This window comes from Monodon monoceros, unplaced genomic scaffold, assembly GCF_005190385.1.
Source record: "Monodon monoceros isolate NGI ecotype Baffin Bay Population unplaced genomic scaffold, NGI_Narwhal_1 Super_Scaffold_10, whole genome shotgun sequence".
In the NCBI taxonomy this organism is placed as follows: Eukaryota; Metazoa; Chordata; class Mammalia; order Artiodactyla; family Monodontidae; genus Monodon; species Monodon monoceros.
This window is the reverse complement of record NW_021703766.1, coordinates 18,583,025-18,610,684: the sequence shown is the minus strand read 5'-3', so window position 1 is coordinate 18,610,684 and position 27,660 is coordinate 18,583,025. Positions and strand designations below refer to the sequence as shown.

At 49.8% G+C, this 27,660-nt stretch overlaps 2 protein-coding genes across 2 annotated transcripts; one reads left to right on the top strand and one right to left on the bottom strand.

Annotated features, from left to right (window-relative positions):
* On the top strand, window positions 1-17,884 carry TSNAXIP1 (translin associated factor X interacting protein 1). Its single transcript, XM_029211619.1, is given in 15 exon segments — window positions 1-117; window positions 4,216-4,318; window positions 14,407-14,561; window positions 14,563-14,604; window positions 14,941-15,076; window positions 15,502-15,558; window positions 15,561-15,670; window positions 15,849-15,897; window positions 15,974-16,101; window positions 16,262-16,387; window positions 16,541-16,687; window positions 16,788-16,897; window positions 17,106-17,232; window positions 17,327-17,433; window positions 17,644-17,884. Coding segments are annotated over 15 exon segments (1,755 nt in total).
* Window positions 17,885-18,050: 166 nt separating this feature from the next.
* Window positions 18,051-23,730, bottom strand: CENPT (centromere protein T). Its single transcript, XM_029208580.1, has 13 exons — window positions 23,542-23,730; window positions 22,370-22,460; window positions 22,143-22,230; window positions 21,939-22,035; window positions 21,682-21,818; window positions 21,533-21,569; window positions 21,169-21,317; window positions 20,299-20,460; window positions 19,666-19,986; window positions 19,323-19,413; window positions 18,548-18,724; window positions 18,365-18,469; window positions 18,051-18,283 (listed from the first exon to the last, which is right to left on the bottom strand). Exons 1-13 carry the CDS (start codon window positions 23,652-23,654, stop codon window positions 18,160-18,162), a joined length of 1,692 nt encoding a protein of 563 aa, XP_029064413.1. The 5' UTR covers window positions 23,655-23,730; the 3' UTR covers window positions 18,051-18,159.
* Window positions 23,731-27,660: the final 3,930 nt, after the last annotated feature.

Genomic DNA, 27,660 nt, shown 5'->3' with positions numbered 1-27,660 from the left:
ATGGCTACGGGCTGTAAACTACCACAGCTTCCCTGGCCACTGGTGCTGGCTGCCCGGCTGCCATAGGGTCACAGACTCCCCGAAGCCGCAGTGCCCCAGCTTCGCGACCACGTTGAGGTAGGCGCTGGCCTAACTGAGGGCGGAGAGGAGGCCTTGAGTACTTCCAGAAAGAGAAATGGTACCTGATTCGGACCTCTGCACTTCCTGCCTCTGTCCTTTGATTTGGGGCTCCAACCCCACAGGATCAGTGGTGCACAAACAGTTAGAATCTCAGATGACTTGTCAGCCCAGGAAGGTCGTTATATTCTAGTAAAAGGGCAGGCGCACTTTATCATTAGTAATAGCCAGCTTTTCCGTATTAAGCGTGTATTGTGTGCCAAGTGCTCTTTACACCATATTTAACCCTCACAACAACTCTATAAGGTAGTAATATCACTATTTTACAAATAAAGAAATAGAATCCTGAAGAGATCATGTGTCTTACACATGTTTATAAGTGATGGAGCTAGTATTTGAACCCAGCCATGTGAGACCCATACCTGAGATCTTAGCCACAAGGATAAACAACCTCTTCACCCACTGGCTTATGACAAAGAAGCATCTCTAAGCAGCCCAAGAACATCCCATGGCCTCAAGGTAGCTCCTGCCTGTCTTCAGGGGTGCAGCATCTGGACACTGCAAATATGATAACAAGCTCCGTTAGCCAGGAAAGCCACAAAGTATACATATTAAAACAAAAATTTTGGCTAAATACCTTTCTAGCTCTGAGAGCTAAGAGAAGGCTCTTAAGTTCTGGGCCTCTGTTTCCATATCTCAAACATGGGAATGACACAGCCCACCTTAAACTGTTGGGAAAATTTAGGCAGCATATATGAAGCTCTCATGACAGCTCTTGCACATAATAGGATTCAGTAAGTGTTTAATGAATGTACTTTCTCGCTTCTGCTCATTCCTAATGCAAAAAACGTGATCTCACCTAAACTCTAATCCCCCATGGTCAGCTGCCTTGACAGAGAAAGCTTAGAAAAGTCAAGAAATTAAATGCCGCCTTGACAGAGAAAGCCGAGAAAAGTCACGAAATGAATCACAAAAACCAGACAGCAAGCTTGAGAAAGAGTGTTGTTACCCAGCACACGAATGATTTAGGAAACTGCAATCATGTTTGAAAGGGATATGAAATGGACTCAGAAAGAGAATCCCCATGTATTTTAAGAAGGAAGCACAATGTAATTGCTGATGCTGAATTTGGTGACAGTACAAAACATCATTCTTGCCCATATTCTTCATTCACCAGTGTTTAGTGGTGTGTAGTATATTGGGCCAAGCTCACTGCTTCCCTTAGAGGAATAGTGTGGGTGTCCTCCTCCAGCTCGCCTTAGAGCAGGGCCAGGATGATGAAGCATGGGCCAGACTTTAGCACTACACGAATGTCAGCAGGACCCTCTAAAAGGGACTTTGAGGGAATTCCCTGGTGGTCCAGTGGTTAGGACACTGCACTCTTACTGCCGAGGGCCTGGGTTCAATCCCTGCTCGGGGAACTAAGATCCCGCAAGCCACACAGTGTACCCAAAAAAATAAATAAAGGGACCTTTGAATTGTGCATTTTCCTGTGGCAGGTTTCCCCTCCCCATTGGCTTTCTCCTATCAGCCTCACATCCCTGGCACAGTAGATTTGTGGATGGAACTCAGTAGCTTGACTTCACTCAATACCAGGATTTACCCCCTGTCAAACCCACTGCTTGCCATTAGTTAAATAACTGAGTTTTCTCCACCTTTGAAGTAGAAATATAATCTATTTCCCATTCCTCTCTGAGAATTGGTGTAAAATATTTAATATAATACTAAAGAAGCATCCTAAGCTTTTTGGGTAAGTGTATAGACTCTACCAGGTGTTTTTAAATTTATTTATTTTATTTATTTATTTTTGGCTGCTTTGGGTCTTCGTTGCTGCAAGCGGGCTTTCTCTAGTTGCGACGAGCGGGGGCTACTCTTCGTTGCAGTGCACAGGCTTCTCATTGCGGTGGCTTCTCTTGTTGCAGAGCACGGGCTCTAGGCACGCGGGCTTCGGTAGTTGCAGCATGCGGGCTCAGTAGTTGTGGCTCGTGGGCTTCAGTAGTTGCAGGATGCGGGCTCAGTAGTTGTGGCTTGCGGGCTCTAGAGCGCAGGCTCAGTAGTTGTGGCACACAGGCTTAGTTGCTCCACGGCATGTGGGATCTTCCTGGACCAGGGCTCGAACCTGTGTCCCTGCTTTGGCAGGTGGATTCTTAACCACTGCACCACCAGTGAAGCCCCAGATGGTTTTAAAATTAATATTTGCGAATCTCTTTTTGACTACTGTCTCCCTTGGCATTCAAAACTAACATGTTACCGGCTGCTCTCGCCTTTGAGATGGCCCACACTCTGTCTGTGGAGTGTGTTTCTCTCCAAATAAATCCACCTCTTACATATCACTTTGTCTCTCACTGAGTTCTTTCTGAAAAAAAAAAAAAAAAAACCTAACATGTTACCTACTGAGATTTTCCATCTGGCAACTTCTCAGGATTTGTAGAGTTCCCCATAGTTTTCTTGCTTACATTGCCCCATGTGGTAGTTCCAGTAGGAGCAAGAACAGAGTTTAGAAAATTGACTGGTCTTGACAGGAAGGTATGATTTAACCCAGTGAGCAGGTGGGTTGATCTGCTGCATCCTGTTTCAAACCCATAAACATCTGAGCAAAAGCCTTTCCTTTTCCACACCAGCTGCATATTCAACATGGTTTGCTCACACTTGTTCAGTTTAGAGACAATAGAGAACTGGAGTTTGGGGTGTCACTGCTCCATGAAGTAGGACTGAAGAACCCTGCAGGACAGGGTTTCCCAACTGGGATCACGTCACTGCTCTCAACTTCCCTGGAGTTTGGGTAATCCTTGTCTCAGTTTTATGGACAAGGACACTGAGCTTCAAGAGGTTAAACAGCATACCCAAGGCCACCAGCTAGCAAGGGGAATGAAGACACAAGTCTATCTGGTGGCATAACTCACTCCCACCCGCCACCACCATGGATTACTGGGATCACTTCTTCCTTTTGTTCCACCTAAGTCTGACTGCCCACAGGCAGCCCTTCCTCTAGACCCCCAAATGCCTTCCTAGCTTGAGCAATGATGGCTCTCCCCAAGAGGCCTAGGAGTTAAAAGTGGTTCCTTATGATCCACTTTTCCCGCATCCTGCTGTCACAGTTAATATCTCTGCAGCTCCTTGCAGTTTACAGTTTATTTTTTTTAATGTTTTTTAAAATTAATTAATTTTTAATTTTTTGGCTGCGTTGGGTCTTCGTTGCTGCTTGCTGGCTTTTTCTAGTTGTGGCGAGCGGGGGCTACTCTTCATTGTGGTGCGCGGGCTTCTCATTGCCATGGCTTCTCTTGTTTCAAAGCACGGGCTGTAGGTGTGTGGGCTTCAGTAGTTGTGGCTTGCGGGCTCTAGAGCGCAGGCTCAGTAGTTGTGGCTCACGGGCTTAGTAGCTCTGCAGCATGTGGGATCTTCCTGTACCAGGGCTTGAACCCGTGTCCCCTGCATTGGCAGGTGGATTCTTAACCACTGCGCCACCGAGGAAGTCCCTACAGGTTATTTTTGCATATCTCTTTTACTCTTATTTAAACTTCACAACATTGTGAGATAGAAAATGCAAGAACTGTCTCCACCTCCTTGTGAGGAAACGGGGCTGAAAGAAGTTAAATAACTTGCCCAAGGGGGTCCCTATTGGAAACACAGATGTCAGCCTCTGGGCCCTATCAGCCAGTAAGTAGAGGCTCAAGACTCCCACCCTGGCTCTTGGACCCCAGACCCTGTACTTCTTGTCCTATAGCACCTGCTTTTGGTATCACACCCCCAGAATGTGGCTGTCACATGCACGGAACTGTCATCACAGCCACAGCTAAACACTGAAGGGAAGTATAGGCCTGCAGGGTTCTCTGGGTTCATGGTGAGGGTGTCCTGCCACTGCAGGAGTTGTTGAGACTCTAGTGATGAGAAGGTTTCTGGGAATGTGGGAAAATGGTTTGGGCCCCGAGCCAGGAGCTTGCTGGCAGCACCTCTGGGAATCTGGAGGCAGCACTGGGAAGACCCAGAGCCTGGCTCTGAGGGGAAAGGAAGCCATGTCTTGTGGCTCTGGGAAGAGCGGAAGTGTACTTCCCACTCAAGGCTCTGTCACCCACCACTTCCTTCTCCTTCTCTGTGCAGAGCACACTTGCGACCTTTAGGAGTGATCGTAGATGATTCCTTCCTCACAGAAGCCAAGAATACCCAGAAACGCAAGCTTTCTCAGAAACGGAAGACGTTGCTGGTTAGTGGCCGTGTCCTGTTGGAACCCTAAATTTTGATCCCCAGATCGTTTCTGCCTCCCTCTTTGCAACCCAAAAGCACCACCCACCCGAACCATGCCCCACCAAGCGGTTTCTCCCCAGTTAGGGGAGTGTGGCTCAGAGGCCAGGCCCAGCAGGCTCTGGGGTGGGGGAACATGCACACTTGCTGCACCTCACCGGAACAGGCTTCCCAGACCTTCCCGAGCAGAGAGGGACTCAGCTCCTACCCACAGATAACCTTCCCCTGCAACGCAGCATTCTGGAGTGGACCTCATTTCTTCATCCAGCCTGCCATGAGCCAGGCATTCTTCTGGGTGCTGGGATGGTCCCACCAGATCTGTCAAGGTCCTTCAGAGCTATGACTATATCTTTTTGTCTTTATGGCCACAGTGCCTGATGTGGTACTTGAGTGGCTGGTATATGTGCACCATAATTGCTGTATGTATGTGAAGACAGTAGTAAAGGATGTTTCTCCATTGTGCTGTTGGCTCTGCACTGGAGGTAGAGACTCTTTACCAGCCTCATGACAGGTTCTCCCTCCATTCATGTTCTTTAAAGTTTTTATATAAAAATGAATGCTGGGGGCCTTTCTCACCTTCTGAGGTGGCCCACACTCTGTCTGTGGAGTGTGTTTCTCTCTAAATAAATCCACTTCTTACCTATTACTTTGTCTCTCACTGAATTCTTTCTGCAATGAGACGTCAAGAACCTGAGCTTCATTAAGTCCTGAAACCAGGTGTGTGATCTCAGTTGGAAGACTGTGGGTGTTGGCCGGGTCTGAGCCCCAGCCATGAGGGTTCGAGTCCCAATTAGGGTTTTGGCCGGGTTTGAGTCCCAGTCTGGGTTTTGGCCAGGTTCGAGCCCCAGCCATGTGGGTTCGAGTCCCAATCAGGGTTTTGACCGGGTTTGAGTCCCGGCCACGTGGGTTCAAGTCTGTATTTGACGTGCACAGTTTCAGCTGGTGACCACGAAGGGACAGTAATAAGCTTATAGCTAGACCAACTCCTGTTCATCATCAACACCGTTGGTGACGTCTTCTGTGCCATCTCTTTGCGACTTCCAGGGAACTAACACCTGGTTGGGAGACTACCTTGGAAGGGATAGCATCTAAAACTATATTTTTGTACTCTGATGCTGTTAAAAAAAAGTGCTTCATCATCAAGGAGATTCATAGAAAGGCTACGGAAACAATTACAATAGCTCCACATTAAGATGCTGGCTATGTGAGGATTCCAGCCCATACCGACTTAAAACAAGGAGCTGCCCTGCCCCTGGGGCCCCTAGATCAGGCATCAGGAGATTTTTACTCCCTGACAGACAGGATTGATGCCCCTACTCAGCCTGGAAGCAGTTACAGAAGACAGACTATCGCCCTCTGCTTCCGATAAAAATATGGGAGTAAAATCTCTGAGAGGGGAATGAAACAGGAGGGAAGGGGGCAGGGCACAACCTTTGAAAGAATGACATAGCCCGAGGACATGACATAAATTGATTAGAACCCAATGGGTCCAAGATGGCGGACAAGTCGAATTCCACTAGACCTTTAGCCTCAGTATATGCTCACATCAGCAAGCTAAATGACATCCACAGATGCCGTGACAGTTCCAAGACTGACCATAAGGATCAAAAAGTGGGTGGTGGCCCAATTCCCGGAAATCCTAGGCCCTTCCTAAAATAGCTGGAATACTCCTCCCACTTATTAGCCTATGAAATTACCCACCCCTATGAAAACTAACAACCCCATACCCTGGTGCCTTTCTCACGTTCTGAGATGGCCCACACTCTGTCTGTGTAGTGTGTTTCTCTCTAAATAAATCCACTTCTTACCTAAAATAAATAAATAAATAAATAAAAATAAAAATAAAAATGAATGCTGGGGAATTCCCTGGCAGTACAGTGGTTAGGACTGCACACTTCCACTACAGGGGGCACAGGTTCCATCCCCGGTCTGGGAGCTAAGGTCCTACATTCCTGCATGCCACGTGGCGTGGCAAAAAAAAAAAAAAAAAAAAAAGGAAGAATATTCTTCCCTGAAATTAAAAAAAAAATACTGTGTTATTAAGATTTGGGGGCTTTTGTTGATACGATCATAAGATTGTTATTACTATTTAAAAAGCAAACAGCCATTGTCCAAATCTTACAGGTGAAAAAACACATCTGAGCAAATTTATAACTCCAGCTCACAGTGGAGAACTGTGGGCTGTGGTGGTTTTCTTTGTGCGAGTATGTCTTGTCTGGAGGATCTGGGGACACATGAGCTGTACACTTTGTGAGGCTGGGTACTTCAAACATGGGGACCCTGACATCAGGGAGGGAAAGGGGTATGTGGACTCTAAGCGGAGACCAAGCGCAGCCACAGTCCCGAAAGATCCGATTACTTGCGGCGCCTTCTCCCCGTCCCCCTCAGCTGCCACCTTCTCAGTGGACCTGGGGCCAGGCTCTTTCACTCCCTTTCTTCTGCGCGGCGGCAGTAACACCGTTCTCAACCACCAGAGGACGCTGTTGCCTCCTGCCGCCCCCGACCCCCGGGGCCGCCCTTCCCATTTTCACCTGCAGGGGGAAGCAGAGAGCACGGAGCTCCCGGGAAAGCCGCCTCCCAACCACCCGCTTGTGGAGGCCTTACCAGCTGTTAACAACCAGGACAAGAAAGCAGCACATGCCCAGCAATCAAAGTAGGGTGACTTTTTTCTCTTTACAGAAACGGCAGACAGAGCACGAAGATGGGCCTTTTTTATTTTTTAAGTCTCCCAAAATAAGCTAAATTAAGCTTTATTTCTATGACTAAACTGGTTTTGTCTGCTCAGGAAATTTTCAAGGCTAGTCTCCCTTTGTTTTTGTTCTTGTTTTTTGTTTGTTTGTTTGTTTTTAACTGAAGTCTGGTTAATTTACAATGTTGTCTTAGTTTTAAGTGTACAGAAAAGTAATTCAGCTTTACATATATAATATATATATTCTTTTTCAGGTTCTTTTCCATTATAGGTTATTACAAGATATTGAATATAGTTCCCTGTGCTATACAGTAGGTCCCTGTCGTTTAGCAGTTTTATATATAGTAGTGTGTATATGTTAATCCCAAACTCCTAATTTATCTCCCCCACACCCACCCCTCTATCCCATTTGGTAACCATAAGTTTGTTTTCTGTGCCTGTGAGCCTATTTATGTTTTGTAAATAAGTTCATTTGTATCATTTTTAAATTTTATTTTATTTTATTTTTATAAATTTATTTATTTATTTTTGGCTGCGTTGGGTCTTCGTTGCTGTGCGGGCTTTCTCTAGTTGCGGAGAGCGGGGGCTACTTGTCCTTGTGGTGCGTGGGCTTCTCATCGCGGTGGCTTCTGTTGTTGCAGAGCACGGGCTCTAGGGCGCATGGGCTTCAGTAGTTGTGGCATGCAGGCTCAGCAGTTGTGGCGCACGAGCTTAGTTTCTCCGCGGCATGTGGGATCTTCCCGGACCAAGGCTCGAACCCGTGTCCCCTGCTTTGGCAGGCAGATTCTTAACCACTGCGCCACCAGGGAAGCCCTGTATCATTTTTTTGGATTCCACATATAAGTGATATTATATATTTGTGTTTCTCTGACTTACTTCATTAATATGATAGTCTCTAGGTCCATCCGTGTTGCTGCAAACGGCATTATTGCATTCTCTTTTATGACTGAGAGTAGTATTCCATTGTATATATGTACCACATCTTCTTTAGCCATTCATCTGTTGATCAACACTCAGGTTGCTTCCATGTCTTAGCTATTGTAAATAGTGCTGCTATGAACATTGGGGTGCATGTATCTTTTCGAATTACAATTTTCTCTGGAAATATGCCCAGGAGCAGGATCATATGGTAAATCTATTTTTAGTTTTTTCAAAAAACCTCCATACTGTTCTCCATAGTGGCTGCACCAATTTACATTCCTACCAGCAGTGTAGGAGGGTTCCTTTTTCTCCACACCCTCTCCAGCATTTATTATTTGTAGACTTTTTAATCATGGCCATTCTGACTGGTGTGAAGTGATACCTCATTGTACTTTTGATTTGCATTTCTCTAATAATTAACGATATTGAGCATCTTTTCATGTGCTTGTTGGCCTGGCCTCTTGAAAATGTGAAAAACTTATCATTAACTGACCAGGGTTAGGTGCTTTTTTGACAACTTCCCAGGTGTCTTCCAGGGTTACTTTGCCCTTTTATAAAAATCACATCAATTTGAATAGTCTTTCAAAAAAACTTTTTCTGTCTTGATTTTTAAGTTTGGCTTCTCATGTTTCCAGTTTATCTATTTCTACTTTTATTTCCTATGTTTAAAATTTTTATTGATATTTTTTTCCTTTTCAGGCAACCACAGGCTTGAGGCTTTCTTTCCTAATAGTGAAAGGATTTTATTTTATTTTTTTACATCTTTATTGTAGTGTAATTGCTTTACAATGTTGTGTTAGTTTCTGCTGTATAACAAAGTGAATCAGCTATATGTATACAAATATCCCCATATCCCCTCCCTCTTGCACGTCCCTCCCACCCTCCCTATCCCACCCCTCTAGGTGGTCACAAAGCACTGAGCTGATTTCCCTGTGCCATGCAGCTGCTTCCCACTAGCTAGCTATTTTATATTTGGTAGTGTACATACGTTAATACTACTCTCTCACTTCGTCCCAGCTTACCCTTCCCCCCTCCCCGTGTCCTCAAGTCCATTCTCTATGTCTGCGTCTTTATTCCTGTCCTGCCCCTAGGTTCATCAGAACGATTGATTGATTGATCGATTGGCTGCGTTGGGTCTTCATTGCTGCACGCAGGCTTTCTCTAGTTGTGGCGAGTGGGGGCTACTCCTCGTCGTGGTGCGCAGGCTTCTCATTGCGGTGGCTTCTCTTGTTGCGGAGCACAGGCTCTAGGTGTGCGGGCTTCAGTAGTTGTGTCTCACGGGCTCTAGAGTGCAGACTCAGTAGTTGTGGCACACGGGCTTAGTTGCTCCGCGGCATTGGGATCTTTCTGGACCAGGGCTCGAACCCGTGTCCCCTGCATTGGCAGGCGGATTCTTAACCACTGCGCCACCAGGGAAGCCCCAACCATTTATTTTTAGATAGTGAAAGGATTTTAAGCAATTAAAAACTTGTGAGTGCTTTTCTGATCATATCCCAAACATTTTGAACATGTAATTTTAACATTTCTATAACATGTTGTATTTTTACTTTAAGTAATAAATGGGTCAGGAAAAATATTAATTTATTTTTAAATTTCTGTAAATGGTTAAGTGTTTTAGAGGTATGTTTATATTATCAGTTCTTATTTCATTGTGTTATATCAGGAAATCCAAGGTATACAGTTTCTCATTTAAAAATGTGTTAACACCTTATCTGTGGCCTACGATTAGTTTTTTGTATACATTAAAAGATTGTCCTTCTTTATTTCCGTTTAATTTATGTATAAATCTACTCACCTGTCATTATCAACTGTATTACTCTTAGTATTTATCTTTTACTTTTCTCTGCTTGATGTAGCTTATTTTGATAGGAGGGCTTTAAACTCTTTACAATTCTGTTTCATCATCTCTCTTTCCCCCCCTAGGTTTTTATCTATTCAACAAATATTTGTTGATTCCCACTGTGTGCCAGGCACTGTGGATACAGTGGTAAACAAGACAGACAAAGTCTGTGTTTCTGAGAGAAGATGGGGGTGTGATGATGGGGAGGTGTGGGCGCTGGGATTGGGAAGAGTATCAGGGAGAACCCCTGAGATGCTAAGGTTGAATAGTCAAGCTGGAGCATTCTGGACCCAGGGAAAGCATGTGTGAACATATACACCCAATAAGTAGCGTTTTCGTTTTTATTATGCCTTGCATCCAGCTAAATTATTGTGCTCCCTTAAATATTTATTCCACAATATTTGCTGAGTGTTACTTAAGACTATGAAGAGTGCTAACACAACATTGTAAATCAACTATACTTCAATTAGGAAAAAAAAAAAGACTATGAAGAGTGTGAAGTATGATGCCATCAGTTCTGGAAGTACAGAGATAGGGTCAACCTAGACCCTTGCAAGAGGGTGGAGTCCTCCCTGGGACCTAGCAACAAGGCTTACTATGTACTTTCCAAAATATTTAGGGAAAGGATGAATGATGCAAGATTGAGAAAAAATAGGTAGAACTAATAGAATGCAAAGAAGAGCCCAAGGAAACAGTGGCATTTTCCACATTAAGAGCGTCAGAAGCCGGTTACCATTAGCCTGGAAGGACTCCTAGAACCTGGATGTGTGGGACATGGGTGGTAGGCCTAGTCTCTCTCCATCTCAGAAGAACCTGGAAGCTGAGCTCAGGGCCTTCCACAGAGGAGGCTTTAATACTGAATTCAATAATTCAATGTTCTTTTAAACTTCAAAGTAACTTATGTGCATTGTAGAAAAATTTGAAAAATACACGATTACAGACACATAAGCACCCATGGGCCTATCATTGAAGAATAATTACTGATAACCTTTTGGATTATTTCCTCCATCTTTTCTGGTTTATCATCTTACCTGGTTGTGCTTATTCTCTAATTTCAGGCTTTACTTAACGCTTAGAGATATAGTACATGTTAAGCCTCTTTGTAAACACTTCATGCCTGTATAAGAATCTTCTGTTTTTAGACACTTAGCAGTTTTCTGACTTTTTCATAGTCACAAGTAAGGCTTTGAGGACTGCCCTTAGGCATGAAGCTGCTGCTTCATCTCTGTCCCCTATGCACTGGCCAGCCCAGACCTCAGCCTCAGCCAGCCTGCCCTCCTTGGGCATTGGCCGCTGTTCATAGCCCTTCAAAACTCCTGCTGTTTCCCTGAGGTATTGGTGCTACCCAGGCAGTCTTTGTGCACCACCCCCCCACCTCCCCTGACACATCACTCTCTTCCAGAGTGACCTCAGCTCCTCCCATGAAGTCACTCAAGCTTTACTGAAATCACTGACATCATCACTTCCTCCTCTAAGAGGACCAGCCTCCCCTGGCACCCTCCAGTCAGGGCCCCAACACTCCTGTGACCTGCATCAGCTTCAGTTACTACCTGCTTATCAGTTCATTTGTCATCCCACTTCCATCATACCCCCAGCTTCCTTCATGTCCCAGAACCCAGCAGGGGCTGGCATGTGCTATGGACCCAGAAATGTTTGATGAACAAATGAATGACTGAATGGATGAACCCTAGAAGTAGGCTTCGCTGGGTAAGAGAGTCATTTTTTTCTCTCATGTTTTGAGTATTTCATCAAAAGTTGAAAAAACAAGCTCATAAATACTACTACCCCGTACCCCTGCTCAAGGTTCAAAATGAGATCCCACTGCTTCAGGGCCCTACCACCTCTCCCCTCCCCCTCCCCCAGGGGGTAGAGCCTAGTCTCCTCCCGGGGTCCACAGGTCACCCTGCTGCATCTCTGCAGTCCTGCCTGAGAGTCCAGGCTTGAGGCTGGGCCTGCCCTCCCCTGTCTCTCTTTAGCTGGACTGTGCTGTGGGGGCAAGAGATGGTCCCAGTAAGTACTCATATCTGTTTTCATAGCATAGGTATTCAATACTCACTGACAAACCTACAGAACTCACCTTTACTGAGCTCCTAGAAGGTGCCTGAGTCTGTGTAAACCACTCTCTATTCTTTCTCGTTGCATTCTCACATCAATACAACGCAATGGGGAGCACAACCATTCCCATTTTACAGATGCAGAGACTGAGGCTCAGACTGTGGTCACATAACCAATAAGGGGGCCCTAGGGTTTAATCTAATCCCTCTCTAACTCTAAGGACCACAGTCTTAATTACGAATCATATTAAGAGATGTTGGGGGGCGGAACCCAGGAGTGGAGGAGGAGCCTGGAGAGGAACATCAGGAAGGGGAGCAATATTGTCATGGTAACCCCACCTGTCCCTTCTTATAGTCCTGTCCGTTCTCCATCGGTGGCCACCTGTCCCCAAGGCCCACATACATCAGTGACCAGACCATTCTGCATAATCGAAAGCCCTGTTCAGATGACTACCGGAAGCGAGTAGGGTAAACCAGGGTTAGCCTGATGGTGGACGGACTGGGCCCAGAAACAGTGCAGGGGTGTTGCTGCCCCAGACCCAGGGCACAAGGGCCTGGTGGGGTGTCCATCACATCTCAGTCCACCACTCCCTGCAGTAGCTGGCAGCAGCAGCCCCTGGGCACTACCAAGCCAAGGTACCTAGAGCAACTAGAGAACTACCTACACAAGGAGCTCCTCCTGCTGGACCTGGGCACAGATTCTGCCCAGGAGCTAAGGCTGCAGGTCAGAGCCACAGAATAACTGGGGGGAGGGCAGGGGCAGGGCTGGGAAGAAACCTTACTCACCAGGACTAGGCACTTCAGACATTCAGGCGAGACCAGCCTTTCCCAGCTCTCTTGGGTTCCCCTTCCTGGTAAGAGAAACTTGTTCTCTAACAAAGCCAGTGAGCAGGCAAGTCTACCAGCATGGAACCAAAACTCTCCTGAGGGTTGGGTTTCTTTACCTGAGTCAGGTGGCCTGAATACTGACTCCAGTCCCTTCTGTGATCCCCAGCACCTATCTTGGGTCACTGGGTATCAGTGAATGGAGCCTAAATCCTGGCAGTTGGACAAGCAGGGGTCATACAATGTCTACCAGCCCAGTAACAACAGCCCCAAGCTTGAGGAACTTAGCCAGATACAGAGAGAAATCTAGATGTAACCTAGATTCTGATGCATATTAGGGAAGGAATCACCCAATCCCTGCTCAGATGGAAATGATGACTGGGAACCCCTCACTTCTGACTTAGTCACTGACAGAAGCATTTGCTGAGCACTGTCTGTGTGCCAGGCTCTGAGTGGGGCCTTAGATATGGTCTCACAAGCTAAAGGAACCTCGCCAACAAAGAAGCAGAAGCTCAGAGAAGGCATCCGGCTATGTAGTAGTGGAGCGAGGATTCAAACTCAGGGCTGGTTCGGGAGCCTGTGCTCATTCCAGTACACAATGTTGCCTCCAAAAGCTTCCTGTGTGTCCGAGTGGGACAAGAAACCATACCTCTACTTGGAAGCTAGAGCCTTAGACCTTCTCCTGCCTCCACAGGGCTGTAAGATGGGGAGGGGTGCTGGTAAGAGGCCAGCTGAAGCACAGTGCATGGAGGAGGCTGGCTGCCTGGAGAGCCAGAGGGGGCTCAGGTAGAGAGGGGGAGGTCCTGACCCAGGTCGTCTGCCAGGTCTCAGAGACAGCACCAGGAGAGGTCACCAGAGAGCAGCTGAGAGGGATGGAGCTGCCCCTCAGCTCCCTGACTGTGAGAGACCCCAGTGGTGCCTGTGGCATTTATTTGAATGTGAGTTGCCTGGCAGCTTCATGCTAGAACACTTCTAATCCAAGCAAAGAAAAACTTAGGTCCCACTGAGGGTGGCAGCTATAGGCCAGGAGGTGACAGTTTCCCTTTTCTTGCCAGCCTTACAGAGATCTTTGAATTTTTCATAGAGGACTTCAAAACATGCAAGCCATTGCTATCCTCCATCAAGAATGCATATGAGGTGATTCTGGGTAAGACTGCAGCCTCCCTGCCTGGCCCCAGACTGGAAGAGGCAGAGAGGATCCTAGTCTGACCTTCTGGGTTCTGCAGCAGGGCTGGGGCAGCTACAAACTGGGCTTTGAGGTCACCAAGCCCCCCTTAGCCTTTTTGCTTACACTGTCATGTGATAGGGCACCCCAGGGCAACTGACTACCTCCCATTCTTGGGAAGCATGGTGGGGCAGTATCTGTGGGAAAGAGAGCATCTTTTCTATTGACAGTGAAGCCCAGAAGGGAGGGTGTACCCCTGGGAAGTGAGGGGGCTTCCCTCACCAGGCTCAGGAGGTGCTGGGCATGGTGCAGCTGCAGGACTAAAGGCCGTATGGGTAAATGGCATAGGTGAGACCCTGGTCCTCATCAGGACTCTGCCCCTGGTTTAAAAGCAAGTGCAAGAAGGACTTAAGCAGGAGCTATGCTTTGAACAGGCATGTATAGACTCCTCGAGTTTGCAAGGGACATAGCCACTCACTGTGACCTCAGGATCAGTGTCTCCTGGTTGTTTGTCCTCCATGGCCCCAAAGGGACTCTCCCACCTGTCCCTGCTTAGCCGACCAGAGGGAGAAGATTCGGGCTCTGGAGCCCCTGAAGGCGAAGCTTGTCACTGTGAATGAGGACTGCAACGAGAGGATCCTAGCCATGAGGGCTAAGGAGAGAGATGAAATCTCCATGCTGAAGAAAGAGAAGATGAATTTGCTAAAACTTCATTGATAAGAAAAATGAGGAGAAGATCTCATTGCAGAGTGAGGTGAAAGGGAGTAATGTGGTGACCAACTCCCTGAATTCCTCCCACTCCCACCCCAGGGGTGACCTTCAGGGCTTCAGCCCTGGGGTGACCCCCTAGCTCTGTCCACCCTTCTGCCTGGAATGATATACAGAGCCACCACCTCCCCCCATACCCCTCTCTCCAAATGCTGCCCTCCTCCTCAGCTCAGCACTGGCTTGGTATGGCCCCAAATGCCAGCAGAGTCCCGCTCCTTGGCTGCCAGATTTTCTCCACAGGAGGAAGCTTCAGCACTTTGCTGGATTCTCAGGAATGACCAGTCTCCTCCTCCTTCTACCTTTCTTGTTCTCTTCCCAACAGGTGACCAAACTGAGGAAGAACTTGGCTGAGGAGTATCTGTGCTACCTCAGCGAGCAAGATGCCCGTAAGATCCTTATTGCAGACCTGAATGAGCTACGGTACCAGCGGGAAGACATGTCACTAGCCCAGTCCCCAGGTAAGCCCAAGGTGGGTTTCTCTCCCCTGAAGAGGCGCTGGAGAGGAGTCTGGCTCTCACCACTCCTATTCATTCAACTCTCCTATTATCTGCTCATTCACGATGGGAGATGTTCCTGCTGCCACCTGGGTCTGTGGATCTTCTGAGCTGGCCTGAGAATCATAGACTTGTTGTTTACGAAGGAAACAATCACTGGCAGCTGAAGCAGCCTAGACTCCCTAAGGGCAGGACAGGCCTGGTACTCCACATCCTGGGCTTCTCTATTTAAGCTCAAAGCCCTATGCTGGTAGCACTGTGGAAAGACTCAGGGGTTCCCAAGCTGGGAGAGCAGGAAGACCTGGGACATGCCCCAAGGGACACTCAACCCTGCCCTGGGCTACAGGCACCAGAGGCAGGGTGACATGAGCTGGCGGGCCCCCTGGCAGGTGTCTGGGAGGAGGACCCTGTGAAGTTAACAGTGGCTCTGAAGATGGCCCGGCAAGACTGACCCGCACGCAGATTGAACTCAACACCGTGAAGGCCAACTTTGGAGACGTGGTGCCCAGAAGGGACTTTGAAATGCAGGAGAAGACCCTCAAGGATCTGCAGGAGCAGGTGCTGGTGGGCAGGCAGGGTAGCGAAGGGCCATGCAGGTGAGTAGCAAGGACCAATCACCCTGCCCACAGCTGGACAGCCTGAGAGACGACTATGAAGAGTTCTGCAAGGAGCACAAGATGCTGCTGCAGTTGCACACGAGCTGAAGGAGCAGGACCAGTTATACTCCGAGCTGCAGGAGATCCAGCACATGGCCATACCGCGGCCAGACTGGTCCAAGTGTGAAGGTAATGCTGGCCATGGGAGCCCTAGGGACTGCTCAAGTGCGTGGTCTGGACTCCAGCTCCCTCTCCCCACCTGCAGATGTGGTGGCTGGAGGACGAGATCGCTGGCAAATGCTGGCCGAGGGCAAGAACAGCGACCAGCTGGTGGATGTGCTCCTGGAGATTGGTGAGGGGCTGCTCCAGGAGAAAGACTTCTTCCCTGGTCTGGTAGGGGAGTCCCTGGGCTCAGGAGGCTTGGGGCCAGAGTCAGAATGGCCAGGCCTTGCTGCTGAGACTTGAGGTTCTGGGGGAACTATCTGGGGCTCTGCCCTGCTTGCTGGTGGGGCTACAGAGGGGCCCAGAGATAAGCTGACATGGTTCCATACAGGGTTATGGGGAATCCATCCCCCGTTTCCTTCGGTTTGATGGTGTCATGCAGAACAAGAAGCCAACCAAGAAGGATGTGGTAAACCTCCTCAAGGATGCCTGGAAGGAACGTATCACTGAGGAGCAGGTCAGATCTCTCTAGCCATTTTGGCCTGGTGTGGCTGCCTGAGTCCTCTGGTGCATGGGGGGGTGGGGGTGTCCCTCAAGGTGCTAGGGAACAGGGAGGAGGGCCAACAGACGTGGGGCAGGCTGACCAAGCAGTCTTCCCCCTACCCTGCAGAAGTTCCCAGATTTCTTCTTCAATTTCCTGGAGCGTCGCTTTGGGCCTGGTGATGCCATGGCCTTGGCTTACACCATTTTTTAATATACCAAGCTCTTCCACTCCAATGAGGTCATGAGTCAGTTCTATGCAGTCTTGATGGGAAAGGTAAGCTTGGGCCTGGCCCTCCACCCTTTGTCTCCGGCATAGGCCAGCTCTATCCCCACCCCTCTAGGAAACAGCAAGATGGTCAACGCTTCCCCCCTAGAGGAAAGAGAGTGTGTACATCAAGCAGAATGAGACAACAGCATAGCTGCTGAAGGAGATGACCAGTGCTGACAGCCAGAACGAGGGGCTACTAACCATGGAGCAGTTAAGGTGCGAGACCAGTTGGCCACCCCGAACTTCAGCCCAGCATGACCTCTGGCCAAGCTCCTAGCTGTGCAGGGGGAAGGGGAGCCTGGTGGGAAAAGGCCAGACTCAGTGCATTCTGCCCTTTTGAGCACCAGTGGGGCTGGCAGAGGGGTGCGGGGAGATGGGTAGGCAGGCATCAGCCAGGCCTGTCAGCCCTCGTATCTCCCTACAGCACTGCCCTCAAGAGTACTTTCCCCTTCAAGAAGGACGAGAGAATTCAGGAGCTGATGGAGGCAGGGGGCTGGCATCCCAGCAGCAGCAATGCAGACTTGCTCAACTACTGCGTATTATTTATGGAGGTGGGTTGGGGCCCAGGAACTTGCCCAGTCCTGCCCTAGCCTCTGCTGGACCCTAGCCCGTGTACTCTCACCCTGCCTTGTGGCCCCTTCCCAGGACAAGGAGGGCCAGAGCGTGCCCTTTGTACAAAAGCTGTGGGAACAGTACATGGATGAAAAGGATGAATACTTACAGGAGTTAAAGCAGGAGCTGGACCTGGAACTGTGAGTGACCCTGGGGACCTCAGGCTCACTTAGTCATAGGCAAGTCCTACAGGTTGGGTCACAGAGTAGCACCTCAAGCCCCAGGTCTCCCTATGCACCGAGCTTGCTGCTGGGCACTACATACTGCTCAAGCCTGGGAGAGGGCATCTTGGGGTCTGAGGTACAGAGAGGACAGTCAAGGTCTATCTCTCTCTTTCTTTGTGGGGGCAGCCATGATGAGGTGACCCTACCCAAGGTACGTGAGGCCTTGATGAACATTGATCCCAGCCTGGACAAGCAGACCCTAAACAGCTATTTGAGCCAGGCCTTCCAGCTCCCCATGACAGAACTCCCAGAAGAGGGCGAGGAAAAGGAAGAAGGCATTGTGATAAGGCTCCAGGCTGCACTGGAACAGCTTCAGATGAGTGATGTTAGGCGTATGGGGCCCTGAGAGCAGGAACCTGCAAGCTGAGGCCACTGTGGGCAGCCTGAGTGCTCCCGTGCTGCTAACCTCTGACTGTTGTTATAAAATTGTTTGTCTGAACCCATGCTATTCTCTAGGTTATGCTGGGGAGTCAAGGGAAGGGTGGTTGGTCCCTGCTTGGCTGGTCCCAGAACATGCACCAAAGCACAGCATATTCTGTTTGTGACATTTTATTGATGCTGGGGGGCAGGGAGGAAACCTAGAAGTGTACGTGGGGCCAAGGGGCCCCAGGTAGGGACAGAGCAGGTGTTGAGGCCTGGCCACTACTGGGCAGGGAAGACAGTGTTGCCACTGAATGCACAAGGGATGAGCTGCTGTCGGTACTCCAGGGGCAGGTGCCGCTCCACGAGCACATGCAGGGAGACTTGGTCACTGACCAGGCCCTGCCTGCAGCAGAGGAAGATAGAGAATGAGAGAATCAACGCCAGCACTCCCACACCCAGCACCTCCCTGCTTCCATCCACTTACCTTCGCATCAGCAGCTCCAGGTCCTCTGGCCTCACAGTCTTGCGGCCAGCATGAGCAGCAAATACCTCCAGGTCGTCACAAAGATGCTGGAAATACTTGTCCAGGCTGCCAAGAAAGTAGGGGTAAAACAGACTGTTCATGATCTGAGGGGCTCCTCTCCCACCCCAAGTGTCAAGGACTCACCACTTCTCCACCATCTCCACAGCCTTCTTCTCCATAGGCATCTTAGCATAGAAGTTAAAGAGTTTCGCATAGTGGTTCAGTCCAGTCTTGTAGGGATCTTGACGGGGTCTGGAGCCAGGGATTCGGGGCTTGGGAGGAAGCCTGGCCGACAGAGGCTCCGGAGGCTCTGAAGGTAACCTGGGGGCAAGGAGTGAACAGAGTTAGCTGAACTGCTGCTACCTAAAGAGGCCGCTAATCAAACATAAGTCTTGCTGGCTCCTGCCAAGACTGGGGCCCTTGTGCTCCTTGACCAGGCTGGACCAACAGCTCCAACCATTTCTGGGGGGCAGTGGGGACAGGGGGCTATGTAGAAGCCTGGTCTTTCCCTGGGGCCCCAACCCTCCACAATCTGGACACAATGTCCCAGTCTAGCCTCATCATACAAACCAGTACTTGCTCAGGCCCATGATCCTCAGGCTTTGGCATGGACATTCCCCCTACTCAGCCCACTGCTGCCTGTCCCATTCTGCTAATCCTCCTCCAGGAAGCCTTCTCTGACTGCATACTAACCTAGGCACTTCCCCCCTGCCCAGGCTCCTCTAAGCCCCTGCAAGCAGGCACCAGTCAGATGTGCTGAGTGGGCCCCATCCAGCCCACCTTAGGGTGCTCTCCTGGGTAATCATCTACATACCTAAAGGAAGAGTGATAAGAGTGATAACTCTGTGGTACCCAATGCCAACCTTAGTACCTGCCCCCTTCCAAGAGGCCCATGTGGAACAGGGTCGTGGGATCTTACACTGCACTGCTAGGCGGTGGAGCTGGCTCAAGAAACTGAAGTCGCCTGGCCCGAAGGAACTCTGGGGTGCTGGAGGCCAACTCTGGACTTGCTGCAGAGGAAGGGCAGGGTTACAGAGGGCACAGGCCAGACCATTTCACTCAACCCTGAAGCCCCACAGCCTCCTTATCCTGTTCCTCGAGGGCTCCATCTAGCTCCAGCCAAGCAAGGGGCCTTTCAGAGTTTCCCTGGCCCAAGACCACCTGTGCCCAGAAACACAAGCCAGGTAAGCCCCTCCTCCAAGGCCAGGGACACAGCTGTCCCTTACCCACCCACCCCCTGATCCCTGCACTGGGCCCCTTACCTATTCTACCAGAGGTGTCTCCATCCCCTGAAGATCCTTCTGGCTCCTTGGCCTCGACAGCCCCCCAGGATCCCTCTGCTTTGGTCACTTCTATGTGTCCTTCAAGCTCTTCTGCTCTGGCGGATCCTTGTGCTTCTGCTGCCTTCTCCACTTCCCTCAAGCTTTCTTCCATTCTTTCCTCTGCCTCCTCACCTACTCCATTCTGTAAGGGCTCTACTCCATCTTCTCCAAAGATATTACTGCTGATGTTCGGAAAGCCCATAGCAAGGGCATCAACCTCCTCCACGTTTCCTGCCAGAAGCTGGGCTGCTTTCCCAGCACCTGAATCAAGGGGAGAGAATATAGGCTAGAAAAGCAGTAGGCCAGGGCTGTAGCTCTGAGAAAGGTAAAGATGGAGTAGTAAAACCCAGCCTAGCCCATCAAGGAGGGAAGAGGGCCAGAGGCAGTCCCAGGGTACTAGTTTGGAATCTCCTGGCCCAACACTGACTCTGCTCTTGGATGGAGGGATCAACAGCCCTCCAAAGGGACTCGGGGGTGATGGGGTACACATATGGGCCTGAGGAGGAAAAAACACCAATGCCAATTCTTGCTTAAGCTAGGCTTGGCTCCAGGTTGCATGCCCCACATACTCACTGTTGTTCTGCAGCCCAAGCCCACTGCTCCATGTCCTGCGACTGGCAGCCCTCTCCACATCTTTAGCCCCAGAGTGAGAGCAGCAAGGCAGGGAGTGGTGCACACTGGGGGAACGGCCAACCAAGGGCTGGGAGAAGGGCTGGGTGTCCTCCAACACTGTGTCTGTTGGCAGAGTAGCAACAGGGGTTCTGAGGCTCTCATCTGGAGATCAAGGTCCAGTTGGCACTCAGTGTTTTGCACGCCCACCTGCTGTTCTGCTAGCCAGTCACCAGGGCCTGGGTAGTGGACCCACAAGCCTGCCCAAGTGGCCCTCAGAGAGAGAAGACTGAGCCTATTCTAAGCCTAATCTCCCTTCCACAGCTCTCCTTGCTTACCTTTCTGCTCCTTAGCCTGGCATTCCCAGGCTCCATAGGTTGCCCCACCCAATCTGCTCACCCATGCCTCCATTCTCCACTTCTCATTCAGGTCCCTCTGCCTGCAACCCTTCTCTTATCCTGGTGAACTTGACTTGTCTTTTGGAATCAGGCTCCCAGGTCAGCTCTGACTGAACAGCTGATCCTGAAACCTAGCCCCTTTTAACCTCCCAATAAGCTCCAGCCACCATATCACACCCCTTTCCTACCCTCAGTCCTGTAGCTCTTCAAGGATATGGGGTCCTGGAAGATACTGAGGGACTAAGACTGGGCCCCCGGAAGACAAGAGGCAATTTGCAGAAAGAAAGCAGAAAGTCCTCATAAACCTACTGGCCAGGCTTGCTCACTGTTCTTGACTCAAAGGAGAGAGGAGCAGCCCTGGACTCAGCAGCACCTCCCATCAATCATGGGGGGAAAGCTTTCCCCACAGGCCAGAAGACAGAAATCTCAACCCTACCTGGAGGAGCCAAGGCCAGGGAAGTATCTCGCAGATCCTGCAAAAATGTACCCACATCTACAGCTCGGCGGGTAGGAGGTCTGCGGGCCAAACCAGGCCTTTTCACTGATTGTGTTTGCAGAGGTGTGGCGAAGGTCAAGTTGAGGGAGCTGATGGGAGGGACAAGGCACAAAGGAAAGTCAGGTACCTGAGGTCCAACCACCCTCCCCCACCCCAGGAGTCCCCCAGCTGCCCCGGTGCTCTCATCTCTTAGAACCCAGCCACCATGCTGTGAGCATGGAGCAGTTATGGCCAGACTGCATTCTATTCAGCACCCCCTTCCCCAAGCCTCTCCTCCACCAACTCCCGGAACAGGCAACAGCACCTGGTGAGGGAAGAGGCATCAGCATTCCCATGAGGCTCTGCAAGAGGATGTAAAAAGAAACCATAATAAGTTACCCAGGCCTCTCTCAGGCCTCCTCAGTCTCTCCAGAGGACAGAGAGGGTGGCCACAGGTGTTGTCCAGGACCTCACCTTGGGAGGGAGGCAGTCCCAAGTCCACTCCTTGCTGAAACACTGACAACCTCAGTCTCTGCTTCCTTCTGCCAAGAGCCAGCAGACCTGGAGCCAGGGTTGTGGGGGGCTCAAGTTCAGGAAGCTGCAGCTCCAGGCTACAAGGATGGAGCTTTTCTCAGACAAGCCAGGGCACCCAACTCCGGCTCTTAGAGCCCCAAGAGGCTCCCTGACTAGTAATGCCCAGCAGCCTAGCCCAAGGAGGGAATTTACTGCACCTGCCCCGACTGCTTTCCCGTCTGGAAGCCTGGACCACCTGCGGTGCCAGCACTGGCTTCACCACTGACTCTGGCATTAGGATGGAAGATTCTGGGGCTGTAGAAATAGGAAGGAGAGAGTGGAGTTGGCAGGGAAGGCTGCCCTAAATGAGAGATTTCACAGGGCTGGTGCCTGATTCTCACTGCAGGCCAGTGCTCACTCACCAGTTAGTAAGATGTTCTTCAGCAGAGTCCGGGGTGTCTGTTCCTCCAAGTGTCCACTGGCTTGAACACGGGCCAATCTGTCAACAGACTTTGGGTAAAAGCATCAAGCAATCAGTTTGTTCCTTTGCCTTGACAGTCCCTCAAGGTGGGCTCCAGAGCAGAGCTATAACTCAAGAGCCCCTGAAGGCAACCAGAGCCCTGTAGTGATCAGCGGGTAGAGCACTTACCCTGGCTCTATTAGAACAACGCCTGGCAGTCGTCTTTGTTTGGCTCCTCAGCCTCCTAGAGGAAGGTGTTTGAAGCAGGGCTCTCTGGACACTGTGTAAAGAGCAGCAATTGTGAGAATTATGTAGGGAGGGTGAACTAGTGACGGGTCTTCGTCAGGGATCTTGGCTGAAGTCCTTTACCCTCAGACACAGGGACCAGAAACCACTTGCCCTCCCACAGCCCTATTCCCAGTTCTATGTCAACAGGGTTGTGGATGAAAGGGAGCTGAGGGGTATGGGAAGAGAGAAGGAATATGATGACCCAGCCAGAGAGAAGGGCTGAGGAAGGCTTCACTGAGGTGACTACGGCAGAAGTAGGGGTTAACCACACAGATAAGAGGAACAACTGGAAATGTATCCATTCTAGACACTAAAACAATCCAGGGATATTTCAATATTTTTAAACCTTTTAAGTACTAGTCAGGGTCTGACAGCAACCTCCACATGGGTCACTCCAGCCCTACTCTCTCCAATCCAATCCCCTCTCAGATTCCAGAACCACATAAATGTTCCTCTGGCACAACTCCCACTTCATCACTCACAGGTCTAAAACCTATAATGAATGGCTTCCCATTGTCTATAAAGGAACTGCACTGCCCCAGGAAGTCAGCAGATGCCATCTTCCACCCTCTCTGCACCATAAGCTCACCACAGCCCTCACCCACTGACACTCCCACCACGTCAGGCCAAATTCGCTGCTCTCTAGCAAAGCATCTTTCCAGTTCCTGCCTCCTGACTGCTACCCAGGCTACGCTCTGCAACTCCTTTCCCATCTTTCAGCTGGGAACCGCTTGGGAGACTGTTCAGGGCAGATGCCTGGACATACTCTGGAGAAAACTGGCCTAGAGAACATAGCAGAGGTCCAGATTCTGAGCACCTATCCTTCGCTTCCAGAAGCGGACCCCCAAGGACGCCTGTATAATTGAGCTCTGAGGTCCCGAGCGGCCTGGAGTCTCAGGGGTGGGCGCACAAACAGCTGACCCGATCCCAGCGAGGAGAAAGGAGCCTGTTCTCAGAGCCCTGGACTCTGCTCCTCTCCGAGACTCAGTTTCCGTCTCCAAACAGGGTCAGCTCTGGACCCCATCGCCCACTCCCTCAGGTTGCTCTTGTGTTGGGGCAGCGCCCTCACATACTCAGTCCGAGCACTCCGGGGTCGCCGCGGCGTGCGAGGATCCGCTGTATCCAGCACGCGCCGTAGCAGCGTGCGCGTCGTAGGCTCGCTGTCCCGGCTATAGCTGTCCGCCATCGCCTCAGCAGCCAGCCGTCCCAGCCGCTTCAGTAGCTCGCCTTCAGTAGCCGCTTCAGACCGCCGCCTTCCCGCCGCCACATTTAAGCCAACTCTCGCGATGCTGCTGAACTTAGGTCAACTCTCGCGAGGCTGCCGCACAGCCCCACGGGAATTGCAGTTCTAGTCCTGCCGCCGGCTTCGCCCGGTGTGTACAGTGGTGGTAGCAAACGGGTTTTGCGGGCATCCTTACCTTGAGCCTGGGCAAGTACGTGCAGCCAGTCGAAGCCTCGGTTTCCTCACCTAAGGTAAGGTGAGGGTGATAACCACCTAATAAGGGTGTGTGTGTGTGTAATGAGTCAATTAGATAATGTTTAACTCAGGATCTGACAAGTAATAAGCCAGGTCATGAATAAATAGCAGGGACTATTTGTGAGAATGTCTCTCATTCTCATCTCCCTCTCCGAAGATGAGGAGAGACACATTTGGGCCAGGAAAAAAATAACTGTATTCTATATGTGACCTGATCAGATTTGCATTTGCAAAGACCAATGTGTCTATAGGACCTGTATCTATCACAAGAGATCAGTTTGCGGGCTTAGAAGCTAGTGGGCTGTTTGTGATCCAGCAGAGATGTTAAAATCTCCAAACATCAGCAATTCTAAGATGAATTTCGGCTCTCAAAAGTTCTGTTAATGCTGGAGACTCCATTACCATATTTTCACCAATTGACAGCCCCCTGCCCCCTTTCTTACATTTTAATGGGAACTGAAATAGAACTTGAGCTCTGAGTTTCCTGTGGAGTTCTCCTTCATGCTCCTAAATTGTGTGTAAAGTTTCAGATACTGGCAGTGGCATGGGCATATTTGTGCTTATGTTAAAAAATAGAGCAAAGAAAAAATAAGATTCTTGCTTCTCAAAATTAGAGAACTGCAGAGGAAAATCATATCAATATTCCTCATCATTTAGATCTGACCTTTGTGTTATCTGGCTTAAATTGCTAGCCCTTTGCAGGCACAGTTCCACGATCACTATCAACCACCTAAGTGCAATATTTATTTATTATTTGTAAAGCTTTGGACTGGATAATATGGAAAAAACATTAAAAACTTTTCAAAACAATTTGAGAATGAGCTTACTTTTCACAGCATTATTTGTGTTTGCATAGATTGTCTTTACTGTGTTTACACGATTGATTAAACTTTATATTTACTATTTGTCAAAAAAACAAAACAAAACACAGGGACTGCCCTACTGGTGTAGTGGTTAAGAATCCACCTGCCAATTCAGAGGACATTCGAGCCCTGGTCCGGGAAGATCCCACATGCTGCGGAGAAACTAAACCCGTGCACCACAACTACTGAGCCTGTGCTCTAGAGCCCGCAAGCCACATCTACGGAACCTCAGTTCCACAGCTACTGAAGCCGGTGAGCCTAGAGCCCGCGAGCAACAACTACTGAAGTCTGCGCGCCTAGGGCCCGTGCTCCACAACAAAGAGAAGCCACTGCAGTGAGAAGCCTGTGCACTGCAACGAAGAATAGCTCCCTCTTGCCTCAACTAGAGAAAGCCCGCGTGCAGCAACGAAGACCCAATGCAGACAAAATAATAATAATATTTTATAAATATTGTTTTTGTTTTTGTTTTGCGATACGTGGGCCTCTCACTGTTGTGGCCTCTCCCGTTGCGGAGCACAGGCTCTGGACGCGCAGGCTCAGCAGCCATGGCTCACGGGGCCAGCCGCTCTGCAGCATGAGGGATCCTCCCGGACCAGGGCACGAACCTGTGTCCCCTGCATCGGCAGGCGGACTCTCAACCACTGTGCCACCAGGGAAGCCCCATAAATATTGTTTTAAATAATAAAACACTGGGGGAATTCCCTGGTGGTTCAGTGGTTAGGACTCTGCACTCTCACTGCCGAGGGCCTGGATTCAATCCCTGATCCAAGAACTAAAATCCCACAAGCCGCGTGGTGTGGCCAAAAAACACAAAAAAGCAAAACCAAAACCGAACAATCAAAAAAACTGGGGGCTTCCCTGGTGGCGCAGTGGTTGAGAGTCTGCCTGCCCATGCAAGGGACACGGGTTCGAGCCCTGGTCTGGGAAGATCCCACATGCCGTGGAGCAACTAGGCCTGTGAGCCACAACTACTGAGCCTATGCGTCTGGAGCCTGTGCTCTGCAACAGAGAGGCCACGATAGTGAGAGGCCCGCGCACCACGATGAAGAGTGGCCCCCGCTTGCCGCAACTAGAGAAAGCCCTCGCATAGAAACGAAGACCCAACACAGCCAAAAATAAATAAATTAATAAATTTAAAAAAAAATCCACACAAATAACCAAGGATTACATTGGTTGTAAACAGAAATGCAATGGTAATGTTTGGGTGTTGGGACCAGAAAAATAGTTCTTTTTTTCCCCATTGTCGTTTATGTTTCTAGAACATTTTAAGTATGGGTCTGTTTTACAATAAAGAATAACAAACTTGGACTTCCCTGGTGGCGCAGTGGTTAGGAATCCGCCTGCCAATGCAGGGGAAACGGGTTCGAGCCCTGGTCTGGGAAGATCCCACATGCCGCGGAGCAACTAAGCCCGTGCACCACAACTACTGAGCCTGTGCTCTAGAGCCCGCACGCCACAACTATTGAAGCCCGCGCACCTAGAGCCCGCGCTCTGCAACAAGTGAAGCCACCGCAATGAGAAGCCCAAGGACTGCAACAAAGAGTAGCCCCTGCTTGCCGCATCTAGAGAAAAGCCCGTGTGCGGCAACAACGACCCAATGAAGCCAAAAATAAAAAGGAATAACTAAAAAAGTGACAGTTAACTCGGAGTGCTTTTGCAAACTTTTAAAAGGCCCGATCTATTTTGTTTTTATATCAAATAATTAGAAATAATATATAAACTAGGCTTCGAATTCATACCCGTGGTCTGTAATCAGAAGAGAAAAAAGTGAGGAAGGAGAGTCAGGAGAAAGGGTGAAGAACGGCAAGAAGTGGGAGAAACGGGGAACTCGGCAATGGAGGACTAGCTTACAGGTAATTCAACATGACGAGTGCCTGGCCTGCTCTCTGGTTTTCCACAGCTTCTCTTGCCCTTTAGAACACTTTCCCCAAGGAAGTCGAGGGAGTGGGGAGGTGACTTGTTACAATACAAATCCTGTCCAACCTCTCCTTTAACACCCCTCCAACAGTTCCCAGTCACCGGCAGAATAAAATCACAAATCTTTTAACTTGGCCCAGTTTGTTATCTTTCGGAGCTTCTGCTATTCTGGCTACCCTTGAGGATCCTTAAGGGCAGAGCCTAGCTCCTTCCTGCCTCAGGTTCTTACAGGCTGGTTCCCGGGCAAAAACCAGCGACTCCTCCCTAACCAAGCTTTTCGTGGATTTTTTCTTCCTGGGCCTCCGCCTCCCACTTTTCCCTCTCCCTTGTTGATTTTTTTTTTTTTTTTGGAGCGTTTATTTCTGTGATTAGACATCCATTAGTGTGCATTCATTCACATCTATTATCCAAAAGTCTGACCCTCATCCCTCTATAGTCAGGCCGGGTCGGTATGGTTCCTGCAAGGTTCCCAACTCCCTGCACTATGTTCGGTGCACAGTAGGCGCCTAGTGATGACTATGTTTAGGTCAATAAGACAGTCAAGGCAGGCGGCATCTGAGTCGGGGGAGAGTCTCCAATGCAGACAAAAGGGTTCCCTGAGGTCCTCTGGGGCGCTGAGGCTTAGGTCCTTCCTCCCCTCCCCCGCAGGAATGCCGTGGACTCAGCAGCTCAAGGTTGGGGTACCGCTTCCGGCGAACAACACAACCTCGTCCGAATCCTGGTCCGCTTGCAATCCGACCTTTCCCTTAGGCGGCGCTCCAGGCCGCAGCCGCCAAGTTTAGCGCAAGGCATTTCGGGACTTGTAGTTTCCGTGGGCATGTGCCCAGGGCGCTTGCGCACTGGAGAGACGCGCGCCGCCCGACCCCCATCAGGATTCCAGGTCCTTGCGAAGGGCGCTCCAACCGACAGAGTTCCAACCGAATACGCCTCTCTAG

Bases quoted from the DNA above. Each gene is read 5' to 3' on its own strand.
- CENPT (XM_029208580.1), bottom strand. From the start codon at position 23,654: ATGGCGGACAGCTATAGCCGGGACAGCGAGCCTACGACGCGCACGCTG. The intron at 20,461-21,168 runs GTAGGGTTGAGA...CTCTGCCAACAG, and splicing joins CCTGGCCTTGGCTCCTCCAG to ACACAGTGTTGGAGGACACC. The intron at 18,284-18,364 runs GTAAGTGGATGG...CCTCTGCTGCAG, and splicing joins CTGGAGCTGCTGATGCGAAG to GCAGGGCCTGGTCAGTGACC.